At 35.8% G+C, this 16,719-nt stretch overlaps 1 protein-coding gene across 5 annotated transcripts in view; it reads left to right on the top strand.

Annotated features, from left to right (window-relative positions):
- Cdh12 (cadherin 12) overlaps positions 1-16,719 on the top strand; it is a 949,967-nt gene that overhangs the window by 902,337 nt on the left and 30,911 nt on the right. For all 5 annotated transcript variants that reach the window (XM_063258014.1, XM_063258013.1, XM_063258016.1 and 2 more), the window contains one exon: positions 11,294-11,430. In XM_063258014.1, coding sequence (XP_063114084.1) covers positions 11,294-11,430 — 137 coding nt within the window. The remainder of the gene's footprint in view (positions 1-11,293; positions 11,431-16,719) is intronic.

Genomic DNA, 16,719 nt, shown 5'->3' with positions numbered 1-16,719 from the left:
TTTGTCTAACGTGGGGCCGACTGCAAGGAGAACAATTGGTGATACTTGGGAAACCTCCTTACCTCTGGTTGTCCAATCAGGGTGGGACAAAAGGAAAACATGGTTCTAGCATTCCAGATCACAGCACACGTGAGAACTTGTATCTTATCTCTATAATCACCTAAAATTTCATTTTAATGGAAACATTTTGCAGCAAAGGTTGACCAATCTTATGAATACTTCTACCAAAGCTGATCTAATACTGTCAAATTCTGAACACATTTAATTATTTTGAAACCTGTTTCTTGCAGTACTATAAACCAAGACAAATAAAATTCACATCCTCTCGAGCTTTCTACAACTTACAATATACCTTCAGGTTGAGCTTTTATCTTCTTCCACATTCTGGCACAGCCAGACATTTTTATTTGAAGACAAAACCACTTTCTCTGTCCCTCTTTTGTTACTATTAGCAGTCAATTACCTTTCCTCTCACTTCTCAGACAACATTAAAACTCTCAACAAAACCCTTGAAGTCACCTTTTAGTAGTCTAAAACATATTTAATTATTTTAAGTATTTTACCACATTAAAATGCTGTATTTTAAAAAAAAAACCTGTAATCTTTTAACTGGCTCAAATATAGTATGACCTGGTTTTTACTTGGTAAAGTTGATATGGTTCTTAAAAACCATAAATATACCTATATATGTGCACATATGTTTACATTTTAACTAGAAAGAAAAATACTCTTTTTTAAAAAGGCATGCCAAGGTTGCAAATAATCAGTTGAGGACTAAAACATTAAACAAGGTGACACAACATTGAAGAAACAAACAAAGATTGTTTTGTGCACACTTTGGTGAGCTAAAAAGGAAATAATTTTCTTATTATGAACCTTGAGTCTAATAAGCCATATGGATCCTGCAACAGAAATGGGCAGTGAGTCCCTAAGTTAGTAACAAATTCAAACAGGCCAACAATTCTAAAGTACAAAAACACAGAACATAAATATATAAATACCTTTGTTTTGGGTTCATAGAAGGGGTTCCTAGGAGAAAATGTTCTGTTACATTTGGGGTGACCAAAAGGAGAACAATTAAAACAAATGGACATACAAACAGACATACAAGACAAGACAAGCTGCAGCAAAATTGCCTTTGCTCAAAAATTGGTCAAATTTTGGGATCTGGAGAAATTAACAAATTAACCAACGGAGTGATTCCCCACCCGGGGCAGAGTCACAATTGGATGAAGTTTGTCCCGAAAACTATACAAATGGACAAGATTTGTCCCAAAAAACTGATTGACTCTGTCCTCGGGAAGTCCCCGCTTCCCAAATTGAAGGCGTCCCCTCCCCAAGAGTGCAACCTGACTGTAGCCCAAACAAACCCTCCAGAGTACTTACTAGCAAATGTTCAGAAATGAGTCCGGGGTCTTGCTCCCATCCCGGACGAGCTCCCAAATGTGATAGCTTGGACCCTGAAAAAAAACCCAAGGAAGCAAGAAATTAAAATTTAGGGGGCAAAGGCTTTATTTTAGCCCAGGCCTGGTGACGCAATCCCCGGGAGCCAATTTGGAGACTGCATGTCTTACAGCTGGGCAATTAGGCTTTTAAAGCTGAAAACCACAGGAATGTTATAATTGCTGACACAGTTAGGTGGCATCTGGGCTTTACAGAACTTCCTGTAATTTCCTTGAAGTTAAGCATTTCTTAAAGAACAGCACATTTTATTTCAGATAGCTGGAAGAGGGATAAGGGAGGGGGTTACAGGAAACTGATACCTAAGGCTTTTACAGCTGTCTCAGGAAACTGAAACTTAACCTAGAAAGATAGGAAGGGAAGGAGATTTACAAGGTGCTGAAACTTAAATCTTCACTGGAGATGAAATTTTAATCTCTATTGAAACAATGCATACAGAATAGGAGGAGGTGCATTGGTTAGAACTAGGTTACAGCATTTTAATAAAGGATTTTTAAGAGTTCAAGTCAATGATATTTCTTGGAATAAAAGTCAACATATATTGACCACATTCTTTACTTATATATTTACTTGTATGGTATATTCCAATATTACTTTCTCTATATTTTAATATATTAAAAATCCCAAGACTCATGCTATTAATAGAGCTTAAATATTTGTGTAAACCTTTATTTTCTTGAGCAGAGTATGCTGTTTCAGGTTCTCCACACAATAAACAAAGGCCAAATACAAATCGTTGGGGGAAGATATAGTTATAAAGTTTTTGACCTGATAATATCTAAAGAAACAGGGCAAGGCTACATAGACCAAGAGAATGGCAGAATAAAGGAGAGTTTGAACATTGATTGCAAGAACATAAGATGCACAATTTAACTACCACACGGGACTTTAATTTTTTAAATATAGAGGAAATTAAACATATAAAATTAAAATTTAATAACATTGCTTATGCTATTTTTTCTCCTGTAGAAACTTATTTTAACATATAACACATATTTAAGTTGAAAATTTAAGGACAGAAGAATTATACCTTTTAAAGTGTTCAGTTACTAATTAAATACTAGAATAAAAGGGCAGCATGAACTATCCCAATGGATACTCCTAAACATTAAAATTTTAAGAACAGAAGTAGAAGCTATCTGAATTGATACAACTTTTAAATCTACTAAGAGAAAAAGAATCATGAAGAAGAAGATATGTGAAAATAAAACTAAACTAAACTAAACTACACTAAACTAAACTTCAAAGAACTACTAGGAATTCAGCACATAGACAAATTGCAAGTAGCATGGTTAATTGTAAAAGAAAAAAAAAAAAACGTAGTTACTGCTGAAGGTGCAGTTGCAACCTCAGTGTTGCATATGACAGGTTGTTAGCAAAAGTGTTGAACAGAATTTACTTTTAATTCATTGTTTGCTAAAAGGCCAAAAAAAAAAAAAAACCTGGAACAACAGCAATAACAATTATTAGGCAATTTTAAAGAAGCAATTTTAAGTGACTGCTTACCTCATGAAGACAGTAAAAGTTTTCAAGGCAACTCTGAAAACTCACTTACAGAAAAATAATAAATTTGGACTCTGTCAGGTAATCACCAGTACAGATTAGCCTAATATTTCAAATTTGGATTTCTATTTAGTTGCTGACGCACATTTCTTACACAGTGTTGTACTATTGCATGAAACATTTTTTCATAAATCATATCTACTTTTTCACTTCAGTATCCACACACTTAAGAAATATAACTCAAACATATTTATCCTTAAGACATGCTCATCATAACTGGTAAATTAGGCCAAATTAAGACAATATATTTTATAATGTTTTGACTAATTGACATGAAAATATAACAAAACCTAGATTGAAAGTAGGCTGTTTCTAATCCAAACTAAAATGTTTGATGCTTCACTTTGAGAGAGCATATCTCCTGAAAACCATTCATATTTCCAAATTATGCCGTATCTTCTTTTTTTTTTTTTTTTTTTTTGTCTTTTTCCTTTTTATTGGTACCGGGGATCGAACTCACGACTGCCTGCTTACGAGGCAGGCGCTTATGCCGCTGAGCTAAATCTCCAGCCCCCTATGCCGTATCTTCTGCGAAAATGTCTAGAAAATATGGAAGTGGTTTCAGTGTTGGTTCATTCATAATCTTTTCTCATAATTATCTCTTAGATATTATTTTGGACAAAACATTTCAATAACATAGGTCACTTATTGTTTAACATTTGCACTTTAATTAAACATAGGAACTGGCCATGTAAAAGCAAGTTGTTAGGAAAATCCCAGGTGCTAGTACTCTAACTACAGTCCATCTTACTTGGGTAGGAGACACATGCTGAAGATGCTTAGTAAAAATAATCACTCCCTGTCATACACTAGAAGGCATTAAGCTTTCTAGTAGGCTAACATCCAGAGAAAGAGGAGTGTGAGCTCTCACAGGTCACGAGTATGTTAACTAGAGAGCTGACGATAGTGAGTGAGAGTCAGGCCAAGGCACCACTGTGGGAAATAAAGCCCAGGAATCTGTACATGTGGTTTGTTCTTCAGAGATTGTGTGGCAGCTTTATTTTTTAGGTATTTCAAAGGTAAAAGTGATGTATGCTGCAAACTGACACCAAAACAAAACATACATTTAGGAAGGATTTTTTTTTCTAGGTAATAACATAAAACATGTAACAAAGGCAAAAGGAAGGAAAGACACATGGAAGAGACATAAGTTAGTATGCATGATTCTCTGTCCATGCAATATATACTTTCTCACTTCGCTTTTATAACAATGCCCATGGTGACACTGTGAAACAGGTGGTATTTTGTGTATTTCATACATTGGAAAGGGAAAATGCATTAGAAAGAAAGAGTCCAATATTGATTTTAGAATGAATTTGTATGTCATCCCAATAATCTCTGTCCCAACAATTATTGTCCTGTTTTTTCTATATTTTATTGTATGTCAGGGTTGGTTAATTTATATATGATAATCTTTATGTCAGCTTTAGAAGAACTAAATGAACTACATGAAATTCAGTGACTAAGACTGCAAGATTTTGAATCCTTGGTTGATGTAAATATATTGTATAAACATTCACTAGTTTATATTTGTGTGTAAATTGATCTTCAGCCCAGATCCGTGTACAAAATAGGCAACACTGAGCTATATATTCAACTTTATATGTTATTTTCTGTTATTTTTATTGTCAGAAAAATTTCAAATTTTAATTAATGTTTATTTTGGTTGTGATTTTCTGTATTGATTAGAATTCTGTTTGAATCAAGTGTAAATAACATAGTATAGAAATATTAATTTATGTAAGAGGATTAATTTTTCCACTTTTGTCTAGACTAGTAGATTTTTGGCTCTCAGGACACTGGGTATTACTGCTGAAAATGTACATAATAAATCAGAAATTCTGTTTGATCTGAGTAAGACATTCTTTTTTTTTTTTTTTTTTTTGTCTTTTTCCTTTTTATCTGTACTGGGGCTCGAACTCATGACTGCCTGCTTCCAAGACAGGTACTTATGCTGCTGAGCTAAATCCCCAGCCCCCTCAGTAAATATTCTTAAAGTTAAATTTACTGCTTTACTATTTCTTATTAAATAGATATGTTTCTTTAACATGTAGGTTATCTTAAAAATTGGGTTCTCTGCATTGAATTCAATATATTATTCAAGTAGCATATGATTTATGTAGAAAAACATCCTGTGCAATTGACACTATGAAATGAACAAAACTGCCCTCTTTCCAAAAAACCTTTAACAAGAAAAATCAGTCACATTACATGGACCAAATGAGTGATTGTCATTTTGCATTTGCCAAAATTTCCATGTTATTTGAATATTATGCAGCATCAAATAAAGATTTATACATTATAAATATTTGCAAAGGTGCAATTAAAGAATGATTTAAAACAGCATATTAGCTCAATTGAAGTCAAGAGAAACAAAGAATTACAGAAATTAATGAAGATCCACTTAATGAAGTTCATATGTGGTATCCTGCATACTTACCTTTTGGTTAGGTACATGAAAACAATAATTGTTATTTTTTAAAAAAATTGTCATTTATCGACTGGAAGTTTTTCTAAGGTCATACAGCAAATGAAGTATTATTCAGTCAAGAAAATCTATCAAAATTTCCTATGAATAGCAAAAGACTTTGACTTCAAACCTGTTTCCTCACTCTCATTTGTTTCATGATGTCATGATAAGAAACGCCATGCCTGACATGTATGCTTGAGGTGACACGCCTTCTTTGCAAACAACCCAAGGATATAACATTCCAGCAGGAGGGTCTGGGTACCAGCATTACTTACACCCTTCAATTCCAAATTTCAAAAGCTAGATTCCTAGTAAAATTGTCTTTGAGATAAACATCTTATTTCCGTAACCCAATTCCACTTATGGGCAAAAGTTCTTCCCTAGGGTGACAGAGAGATAACATGGAGATTCAATCTCATCCCAGGAGAGGTGAATAAGAAGACCAGGGTCATCTCTCTTCATTCAGTGTCTGGGACAAAAGCTCATAGTATATGCTCAGGATAGAATACAGTAAAAAGGAACACACAACTCTGAAGTTCTTCCACAAATATTTGCTGTTATGCAGCTTTAAAAGATATAAAATCATATCATGGCATACTTGTCAACAGTTTTGTTAGAGTGCTGAAACATAGATATAATATATTATTATAAATTTAAATGTCTATATAATATAAAATAATAGCACGGGGCATTATTTATTTACAGTAGCTAAATGTGAACGGATTAAAAACAAAAGTGCAAAAGCTACAAAACTGTGTAAAAACTGATGAACAGATGAGGTGCACATCTGTAGTTTAGTGACAGCCACGCAAGCCGACTTGCGTGTGTGACAGTCTGTGAAAGCCCCTGTGAGGTTTTCAGCGTCCGCAGCACTGAGCTGCGCTGGGCCACCTTGTCTCTTAGCACCTCTTTATTGCCTTCACAGCCCCAGGGTGCACAGACAACGTTCTTACCACTTTCCAGTTCACCTCACCCATTTCACACTGAGTCTGATGTTGCCTGTGTCTGCTATTCGTTGCCAAAAACATAGGAATTGAGACAATGTGAACCTAGATAGCAATTTCTCTGTCTGGGAGCAGAGGAGTAGGCTTGAAGGGCTGTCAGTTTGCATTTTAAGGTTAATCTAGCTGGCCATATGGAAACATTTCTTACCTACCTCATCTAGAAAGATGTTTATCCTCTGCCCTGTAGCCTCTGTCAATAAAGAGTAAAAGTAGCTGACATTTCTCATTCTTTTCTGTAGTTTTTAGTAACCCTGATCATCACATTTGCCTAACATTGCAGTAAATTCAGCTCTATTCTGTCTCTGCTCTAAAACCAAGTGTGGGAATAATTATTTCCAAACTATCACCTAGCATCTCCATTACCAAGGGGCTAGCATTAACATTACCCCTACGTGGCTAAATTTACTGTCTTGATCCTTGAAGAAACAAGTTTAGCTTTTAATTTTCAAGGTTCATATTGTCTGTAAGTTGCTTCTAAATGTGTCTGCCAAAAATTTCACTATGCATAGGTACATCGAAAAGTAAATACACAAAGATATTAACCTGAGGCATAAAAGGGAACATCATGTGAAAATCCATTGCATCATTGTTAAAATTTTTCATACATTTAATCTCTTAGAAATAAAACAAAATGGTGATACTTGTCAGTCATGTTAAGGAATACCCAGTGTCAATCTTGTACCAGGGAAATATTCATATACAAATCAGTAAGTTTTAAATATTATATTCAAGTACACCTCTTGTCATTAATTCTTCCCAGATTCAATGTCATCTTGCTCTCTTATGTTTAATATCTACTTTTAAAAATGTAAGTCTTCTTTCAAATAGCAGAATACTTGATATTCATCCATGTTTATATATAAATCAGGAATTCATCCCAATGGATTATTGAGTAGCACATCATAGGAAGGTCTTACTGATGGCTCATATGAGGTGATAAAAATAGTTAACATGTAAAATTTAAAAGTTTATCATGATAAAAGGAACTTAGCAATTAATGTCTTCTGAAGTCCTTTCCCTCACTTCAAATGTATTTATATTGTATTACCACCATGCCAATTCACAGTCCATATAAATGAGAATTCCAGATAATCAGTTCTTAGAACAGCATAGCAAAAATTTCAGTGTTTATACATTTAAACCCTTTCCTAAAAACCACTCCCTCCTTACATAATTCTGATGATGCAGTGATATGATTATACATTTTATATAAGTGAATTGTTCAGCATGTAATTATGAATTATATCTCTGTAAATGTTATGAAAAACTGAACCGTTCTTTGCAAAATTAGATGTTGTTGAGTGACTGGGAATTTACTATGGTGCTGTTTCCTGAGAAACCCATTGCAGATCTGTGCAGTCCTGATTTGAAAGCCCTGCCTGTTTATCTGAAGACTGTATTTATGAAGATCCTTTGATCAGTGCTGCCTTGTTTCCTCCAACTGACATAAAACAAACAAATCATGCTCTGTACATAAACTTCTTTTCTGTTAAGTTGAAATGGATACCATGTTTTTGTGTCTTCTTTCTTTCCATCTAGTATTCTTATATAATGTAGGTATGATCAAATCTCACTGTTTCTCTGTCTCTGTGTCTCTCTGTCTTGTCTCCAGGTCTCAGTTGTTCCGTCTGTTCCTCCTTCTTGTCCATTTCTCTCTTTTTGTCTCTGTCTCTCTGTCATCTCTGTCTTTGTCTCTCTGTTTCTGTCTCTCTCTGTCTCTGTCTGTATCTCTCTGACATTGTCACTGAACCTTAGATCAGCAGCATTATAAGCAGGTCCTGTGCTGTTGTCATTGAATTACATCCCTCTTTGCTTGAATCTCTAAATTGCCTTGTTCTTCCTCTCAATCAGTTGGTGAGATTCTGAAGTACAGAAAATGTGTTAGTCCTTTCCCTCCAAAGTTAGCCAAATTATTCCTTTCAAAGTGATTGATCTTTAGCCTATACCCTAGTGATCTTCCTTAGTGGGACAAATCACAGGAAACACTGTAGTAGGAAAGCCAGTAGAAAACTGAGTTGAACACTTTGCACTGAGGAATCTAGAAGATAATGTTTATTATGCTAGTAGACTACAGGGACCAAGTTCAAATCACTACCACGGAATGATAGTGAAACAGAAACTTCTGTGCATTTTGTAAGCAAGAAGTACAAAAGCAAATCGAAGGTTATTACACATTGGTTATATACGTTGTCAGTCAGGTCATTCTAAACGTATGGTTTTTTTTTTTTATCATAATATAAGAACATTCTGTGAAGTAGGGGAGAGGGTTTTTTGAGGGAAAGTCAGAGTTAAATGTGTCCCTGATAGGGCCAGTCTGTTCTGGGCCTGAAGTACTTGAAGTGAGTAATACAGCCAAGGTAACTCAATGCATTATCTCAATGCAGACACTCCAGGTCACTGAAGTTAGCAGGGATGGTACATCATGAGCAGCAGGATCATGATCACAGGCCTGTGATTGAGCTCTAGCTTTTACTGTGAAATACCCGTAAGTCTGCTTTTTTTTTTTTTTTTTTTTTTTTTTTTGTACGGGAGATTGAACTCATCTTGCCAAGCAGATGCTGCTTATGCCACTGAACTAAATCCCCAGCCCAAAGTGTGCTATTCTCTCAGTGTGCACTTACACTATAATTATGCCCCAACAGCATCTCATACCATATTGGTAATATGATGATCTTAATGCTGTTGGGTCTCTACAGTATTTTTTCCAATAATTACTGACAGTGTAATTCTCCACTCTCTTTCCCCAGTTGTGGTGTGTTACTACAGCCTCTCAAAATGTCATTTTTCTTTCTTCTCTTTGGGAGCCTAATATTTTTCCTATATTATTTCTAAGTAGTTTTCCAACTTTAGCCTAACATCATTAGATTTTACCATGAAGTGTATCCTAGACTGTCCTGTAAAGCACTCTCTCTCTCTCTGTCTCTCTCTTTCTCTCTCTCTGTCTCTCTCTGTCTCTCTCTCTCTCTCTCTCTCCCTCTGTCTTCTCCTAAACAAGAGATCATCTGCTGACACTCTTCTCCTCAGTCTTTCATCACACTTCATTTTGTGTATGCTTCAGTGTGAAAAGGTGATGCTCAGAACATATTTAATGAATGGCACAAATAACAACAGTCTACATAAACTTCTTCCAAACTGCTCACTAATACTAATGCTGTTCAGTGGCAAGTTATTCTCAGTTAGGCAGATCCTTGGTTTACTGCAGGTACTGAAAAAGGGGTACTGTGAGCAAATGCTTTGTTTTTCAGAAAAACACACAGGGAAAACAAAGCTCAAGGCATCCCTGTGCTTCCTAAATTTAAAGGTGTCTTAATTTATATTTTTGAGAGGATTGCCGTGAGACAGCTATTGCATTGAAATTTGAAGCCTTCAGTATATACTCGCACCTCAAATCAACATCTGAGATATGAAAAGCAGATGAACAGCATGGTTTCTATGCTAATCCTACAATACTCAGAAACCTCTGGTTGAGAAATCAATAAGTAACAAACAACAGCAAGTTAAGCTTAGAAATCTCGTTTGTAATGGCAAACTATTTTGATACTCCCACTGCAATGAAATGCAAACCACTACAATTTCAAATAACAAGATTTCTTTCTGAAAATAGTAACATGCTGTTTGAAGATAAACATCCCTTAACTGATATTTCATGTCAAACAAAGGAATCGCTTTCTTGAGCCAAGAGGTTTCAGCAGGCGGACTGCAAGAATGTTGTCTGTTCTCAGCACTCTTTTGAAGGATCTCTTATTGGTTACTAGGCCCGAATAATAATGTTAATAAGTGTGCTGTGCACTGTGCCTTGTGATTAGAAGAATCTTCCCCATAAAATTTCTATTTCAAATTCATAATGATCTGGTCCAAGTATTGGCATAAAATTTTCAAGCTAAGTCAGTTTGGAAACATCCTTTTATGTTTCTATGCTTTGCTCTGCTCATGTTTCCACAGATTCACAGCACCCATTTTGGGGATGTTTTGAGGAGTAATACATTAATATATGAAATCCTTGAAAATAATGCCTGTTACAAATTAAGCTTTAAAAATGCTAACTCTTGTGATTGAAATGTTTCTATCAAAGTGTTGGTCAATTCCATTTCTTTGTTATTCATTTTCTTGTATTTTGTAGCCCAGTTGCTCCATGTAAGTCAGCCACCTTTATTACCAAATATATCAGATAATAAACCAAATAAAATGACATCATTAGCCAAGGTGACTCTTTTTTAAAGAAAGTTGTCCTGATGTATAACACAATAAAACAACAATGACACTTTTTTATGTGTTTGAGGGGAAATAATTTTGCAACATCACCAAACTGACAAATAAAATCTTTTCTTTATTTTCCATAATGTAACTTTTCATTTTTTTTTCTATTTTTGTGGGCACACAGAGATTCTACCTGTGTTCTGGAGTAGGTTTTCTACTTGTTTCCAGATGCCTCCCCATTCCCTAACACTTTCCACAGCCTCCTGTGAAGGAATTTTTACTGCTCTGAAACCTTTTAATATTAAGCAGGTTAAGGAAATCCATGGTCAGCTTTAGAATTTTGGTCTCTGCTGAGCTTTCAAGGTGTCAAGACCCTGAAATAATATGAACAGCAGGACTACTAAATCTTTCATTATTTCCCGTTTCCCCTTGAGCATACTGACTTCACAATAAAGAAGCTGTCATTGACACTCTTCTTTATTGCAATGTGGATAATAGCTACAGGGAGCAAACTAAGGAATCACGTCAAGTTAGCCTAACTGCCATTATGATGAATGTGGAATCATTGCACATTTGCATCTCTTCTTTCCATGCACAGGTACTTCATAGATTGGAAGAGAGACGGGGACAGCTCCTTCACAATAGATGGAACCGAAGGAACCATCGCTACCAATGAATTACTAGACAGAGAAAGCACTGCGCAGTACAATTTCTCCATAATTGCGAGGAAAGTTAGTAAGTATGGCATGGAATGAATCAATGTTACACTGCACTACTTTGGATTTAACACGTTTAAATGAGTCCCTGCTGAGAAGTTTTTCATTTTTGGTCTGACAGCTGAGTGATCTCCTGGAAACTCTGAAACCTGTTCCTTTTCCTCATAACATAAGGCTAGAGAAATAGTGACAGCTGCCAACAAGTTCTGTCTTGCAGGATTCCATGAATACCTGATGTGACCTCATCTTTTTCCATGAAGAACTTTCAAAACTTCTCCTGCACAATCCTCATATCTTTAGCATTGTGTGTTTGGAGTGGTGCAGGAAGAAGACATTTTCATGTAAAATCACTCACTCTGAAATGTCTTCTGATATTAAAGAGAGTTTTAATGCATCCTTTTTCTTTTCTTTCTCCTTTCACTAGAAATTACATTTAATGAGTACAAGTGTGGCATATATGGGGATTTTAACTGTGTTTCAAATAGTTGCTTGGAATCTGTAGGATTGGCAGAAATTATCATTTGAGTTGGTTTCACCTTGGTTAAGAAGACAATCCTCTGAACTGAGAGTGACTGCAAGATTTATTTGTTTGATGTGATACCCAAAGATATGCTCACAAGTTTCTCAAGTAATAATCAGGCAGAGATGGTAACATGCAACTTTTGGCATAGTTTTTAACAAGTGCATTGCCTCAATCTATCTGCTTGCAGTTTTTTGAAAGTTTGAGAAATGCTTTCTTAGGAGATTTCATCTTTTCTCCTTTATCCTTTTATGTATCTGGTGCACATTTGTAACACTGTATAATGGTAGTTTAAAATTTTAAATCCAGGAAGAATTTATAACATTTCCGTGGACAGATTTTGTTCAGGTTCCAAATGGTGAGAGTATAAATAGGAGATGAATTTATTAATCTATAACATCTGCTTCCAAACATGAACAGTCAGATTGTTTTGTACTTGGAATCAAACTCCGGACCTTGCGTTTGCCAGGCAGGTGCTTAAACCACTGTGCTATACCCCAAGGCAGACACAAAAGGTCAGACAACTTTCCCAGACTTCAGTGAGATCTTCAGCCCATATCATCATTTTCAGTTTACTCTGATTCATAACAGTAAGTTTGACATAAAGACCATGCAGCTTCTTCCTTGCTTTTGGAAAGCATCTTCTTGGGTTTCTGACTGTCATCCCAGAAGTCTGACTAGCCTGTGACACCAGAGAAGTCACAAGTTGGTGTTCAGAACACAGGTCCAGCTTATTCCACTTGGTCTTCCCACTGTTCCTATTCTTTGGTTGGATTTGTGACTATCTCTTGGTAGTCCAGTACAGTTCATAGTTCATTTGCTGCCTGAATGTCTTAATGTTTATACTTACTGTGTGAAAGGAATGTAATGCAGACTATTTTTTTTTTGAATCATACCTACAATTCCTTGGCAGATAGGACCTGGTTATTAGAAAGTGCATTTCAGAGACGTTTATTGATACACAGCTATACACATAGCTGGTAAACATAAAGACAACATGAATTGTAGCTTTCATTCCTTGGTGCCAGGGATAGAATAAGGCATTAAAATGCACAAATATCTTCTATCTTCCTCATGCAGTGCTCCAATAGCTGATACATGATAGGACTGAGATGCACTAAAAGTGAAGGTAGTTGTGCAAAACTAACACTCTTCTTGTGTAGTTTTTGTAAGTTCTTATGTGACTTTTATAAATTTTAGTTGGGTGTTCTGGGCATCTCATTTGAACAGAAACTAGATGAAGTCATCGTCTTATAGCTTCTTCATTTCCCATCGCATTTTGCTAAGCAAGTGGTCTTCTTCAGCAAGTTAGTAGCAAATTTCTCAAATTCAGATCTTCTCTGTTGCGTCCCTCTGACCTTGGGGACACTGCCATCACTGTGCTGAGTGAAATCAGGAGCATTACAGGCACCTCCTCTGCTGAACGTTTTCTCTTCCTTGCAACTTCTTTCAAACAGACCTTTTGTCCTACGATAGGCTCCCATAGAAGATTATTAAATAATCTCTCCAAGCAGATGTTCTATAGGAAAAACAGAATGCAAGCATCCTTTTCGAGCTACATTTATACTTGTATTCTCTTCAAGGTGTTTTCCTGAAGTCTCTTCTTATTTCCTATCCTCTTCTATTGTTTTACATTCTGTATGTGTATCTTACTCCTTTCATGATAAATTGATGTTCAGTTCACAAAAAATTTGAAAGCAGCTTAATTATATTACATCTGAAAATGAATTTTACTTTTCTAAGATTTTTGATAAACAGTAAAAGTGAGTTGTCTAAATCATGGAATACATCTTCTATGAACCACCTTATTTCACTCTGCTGGTTTAAACATAAATGGCAAGTGATCAAACGCAGTCTATAATCATGTTTTACTTCTACTGGATAATTTGTCTGTAATAGAATAACAATCAATCAAAAATTGATTATTATTGAACATGAACCTGCCTAAACACACATGCATGCATTCTCACACACACAGCGTGCATATTTTAGGATTAGGAGTGGAAAGTTGTCCTAGTTTCCATCCAGCTAAGGGTCTGTGGGTAGTTCAATGGTAGTTGCTATGGAAACCCTGTTTTTCTCAGTACTTCTTAGATTACCCAAACCATCATCATGATATAAGCAAAATATTAAGAATAAGATCTAGTGACTGCTTTCAGAGCTTTGAACTTCAAATATTTTGAGAATGAAAGAAAGCATGAACCATTGCAGTGCATCTTAGCATTATTTGATGCTTGAAAGATCAAATTTATTAAATTCATAGAATCCTAATGAATTAGTTATCAATATGATTAGGAAAACATAGTACACCACCCTGCTGCTACAGTTTTATATTAGTTGAAATTTAGGAAACAGTAGATCATACATGCTAATACCTTATCTTGGGCCACATACTCAGAATTAGGAATAAAGCACATAGTGTATAAAAAATCTAACACAGATGCCAAACTAATATCCTTAAAACTGACCCATAGATGTTTTGACTATCTATTCACAGACCATTGAATAAATTTCAGAACCAGGAAGACAGTCTGCTAAAATATAGATTGCATGCTGTATCGGTCTGCAAAATAAGGATGCTAAACATGTGAGATAATTAAAGATTCTATAATACAAGAATATTGTAGGAATTTTGGCTGTTGTCTAGATATCTCCCACAAGGCTCATGGATTTTTTAGATGGGGCTTTTAGGACTAACTAAATCTAGGATTTGTGATTCATTCATAGTTTAATGCTAGGTTTAATGGAGCTGGGATTAAGTGTGAATGATTGTTGACTGCTCACTGATTGGATTAGCACCAGTGTAATCCCAGCAGTCTGGATAGGATAAAAGGGACAGAAAGAGGCTTGTTTCCTCTTTTTTGCTGTTATGCTTTTACTATTTTCTGCTGCCATGAACAATTGAATCTGTGCCATGTGATACCTTCCCTTGAAACCAGCAGATTGTAGGCTAAAACCTCTATAAACTTTGAGCTAAATACACCTTTCCTTTTTAAACTTTGGATGTCAGATATTTTGTCTCAGAAACCATAAAATTAACTAAGACAGTATGCTTTATCTTATTTGGATGCCTACCTTAAAATTAAATTTTATTCATATTATAAAGCTTAAGACTGCCTTATTGATCACACTAGCCAGCTGAGCAGGGAATATCATCACAGTGAATGAATGAGAACTAAATAGCCCATACTTGCTCTGTCAAGAGGAATAAAATTGTGTAAGTATACCTCACTGCAGGCCGCAGCAGCATATGTTTGTGCCTGTCCCATCTATAAGAAATCTCAGGTGAAATGAAATGGTATAATGATTCAACAACTTTCAGTTAATTAAAAAGCAGTCATTAATCAGTACTCCTGTAGATGGAGGATCAAATAAATTTATTAGATTTAATAATTATTTTATGCATTATTGCTTTCCTATTTTTATGATGATGACCTTGAGAATTTTAAGAGAATGGAAAGCTCTAAAAATATACTTCTTCAAAGTGTCAGAAAGTTTGAACATGGTGATGTTTTTATTCATTTGTGTGTTGTTTGACTTATTTTTGATGTTCCTATAATAAATGTCATTCGTTAAACATAATGGACATTGATGTCAATAAAGCCTTACATTGTAATTTATATTATAAACAGAATATAGTAGATATAGTTATTTCTTGGTAATATTAATTATGCAAATATTGGTCGATTGGTTCCACACTTCTACAATAAGCAAACAATCACTGAAACCTCTTACTAAATGCTATATTTGAGAAATGTTTACATGAAGAATCACTTTATGAGTTTGGATTTCCTTGTTAAATGATTTCTAATGTTGCCTTCTATAACAGATGTTTTATGATGTAAGCTTTCCTTTTTCTTAACATCAAATAACAAAAGAGCAAACTGTGAAATTGATATCTATTATTCAAGCTCAAAGTAAATTAAGGACTTAGTATTATTAACTCTGAAGATGACAGGCTCTTTATAGAGCTTCATTAAGATGTAGCTTGATTCAGCCCACAGATCAAGGCCGTGGTCCTCACCTGGAGGGGGGACGGGGATGGGGGGCTGGGCAAGAGAAAAGAGAGATGGAGACAAGGCAGGATTCCATTCAAGTCTCGTTTATTCTTAAAATGGCTACAACTTATATAGGATGGAACCAGGCCAATGGGGCAGGAAGAAGCCATGGAGTGTTATCTGATAGGTCATCATCACATCCGGATATATGACATAAGCAGGAGAGGATTATGGGTAATGTAGGTAGACATGAGTATCATGGGAAATGTAGGCAGACGTGGCAGAGGCCCACAGGAGGGCGAGATAAGTTGGCAGCAGTGATATATGCCGCTCCCTACATCTCCTCCCTTTTTATTATACTTTTTAGGAGTATGGCCGGCCCTGTGTGGACAGCGCCTGTCTTGGGTCAAGGACTCTTCATATGTACCCAATCCAGCCTTACTCATTGTGGGCCTGCAGGACAACATCTGGTCCCGTGCCTGTCTTAGGTGGTCGATGGCATAACATATGTGTCCTAGTTACCAGTCTCTGGCTGCCTGTCCAGTGCCTCAGGGGCCACATCATTATGTGGACATGTTCTTTCCCGATAAGTTTGTTGTTCTGCCATCTCCAATTGATGGTAATGTACCTGAATGGGCTTTGCAATAAATGTGTCAATCCTGTTATTAAGGAGTGTCATGATACTTTGGAAAATACAAGGGCCTATAGTAAGGAGTAGCAGTAAAGCAGCCCGGGGTCCCAAGAGGGGGGCAATGTAAGGGAAGAGCCCCACATGGAAGAGAAGGTCATT

This window comes from Cavia porcellus, unplaced genomic scaffold (assembly GCF_034190915.1).
Source record: "Cavia porcellus strain 051 isolate PalLab524CR breed Dunkin Hartley unplaced genomic scaffold, mCavPor4.1 scaffold_11, whole genome shotgun sequence".
Classification (NCBI taxonomy): domain Eukaryota; kingdom Metazoa; phylum Chordata; class Mammalia; order Rodentia; family Caviidae; genus Cavia; species Cavia porcellus.
Note: the sequence above shows the minus strand (reverse complement) of the source record. Positions and strands in the feature narration are given on the sequence as shown.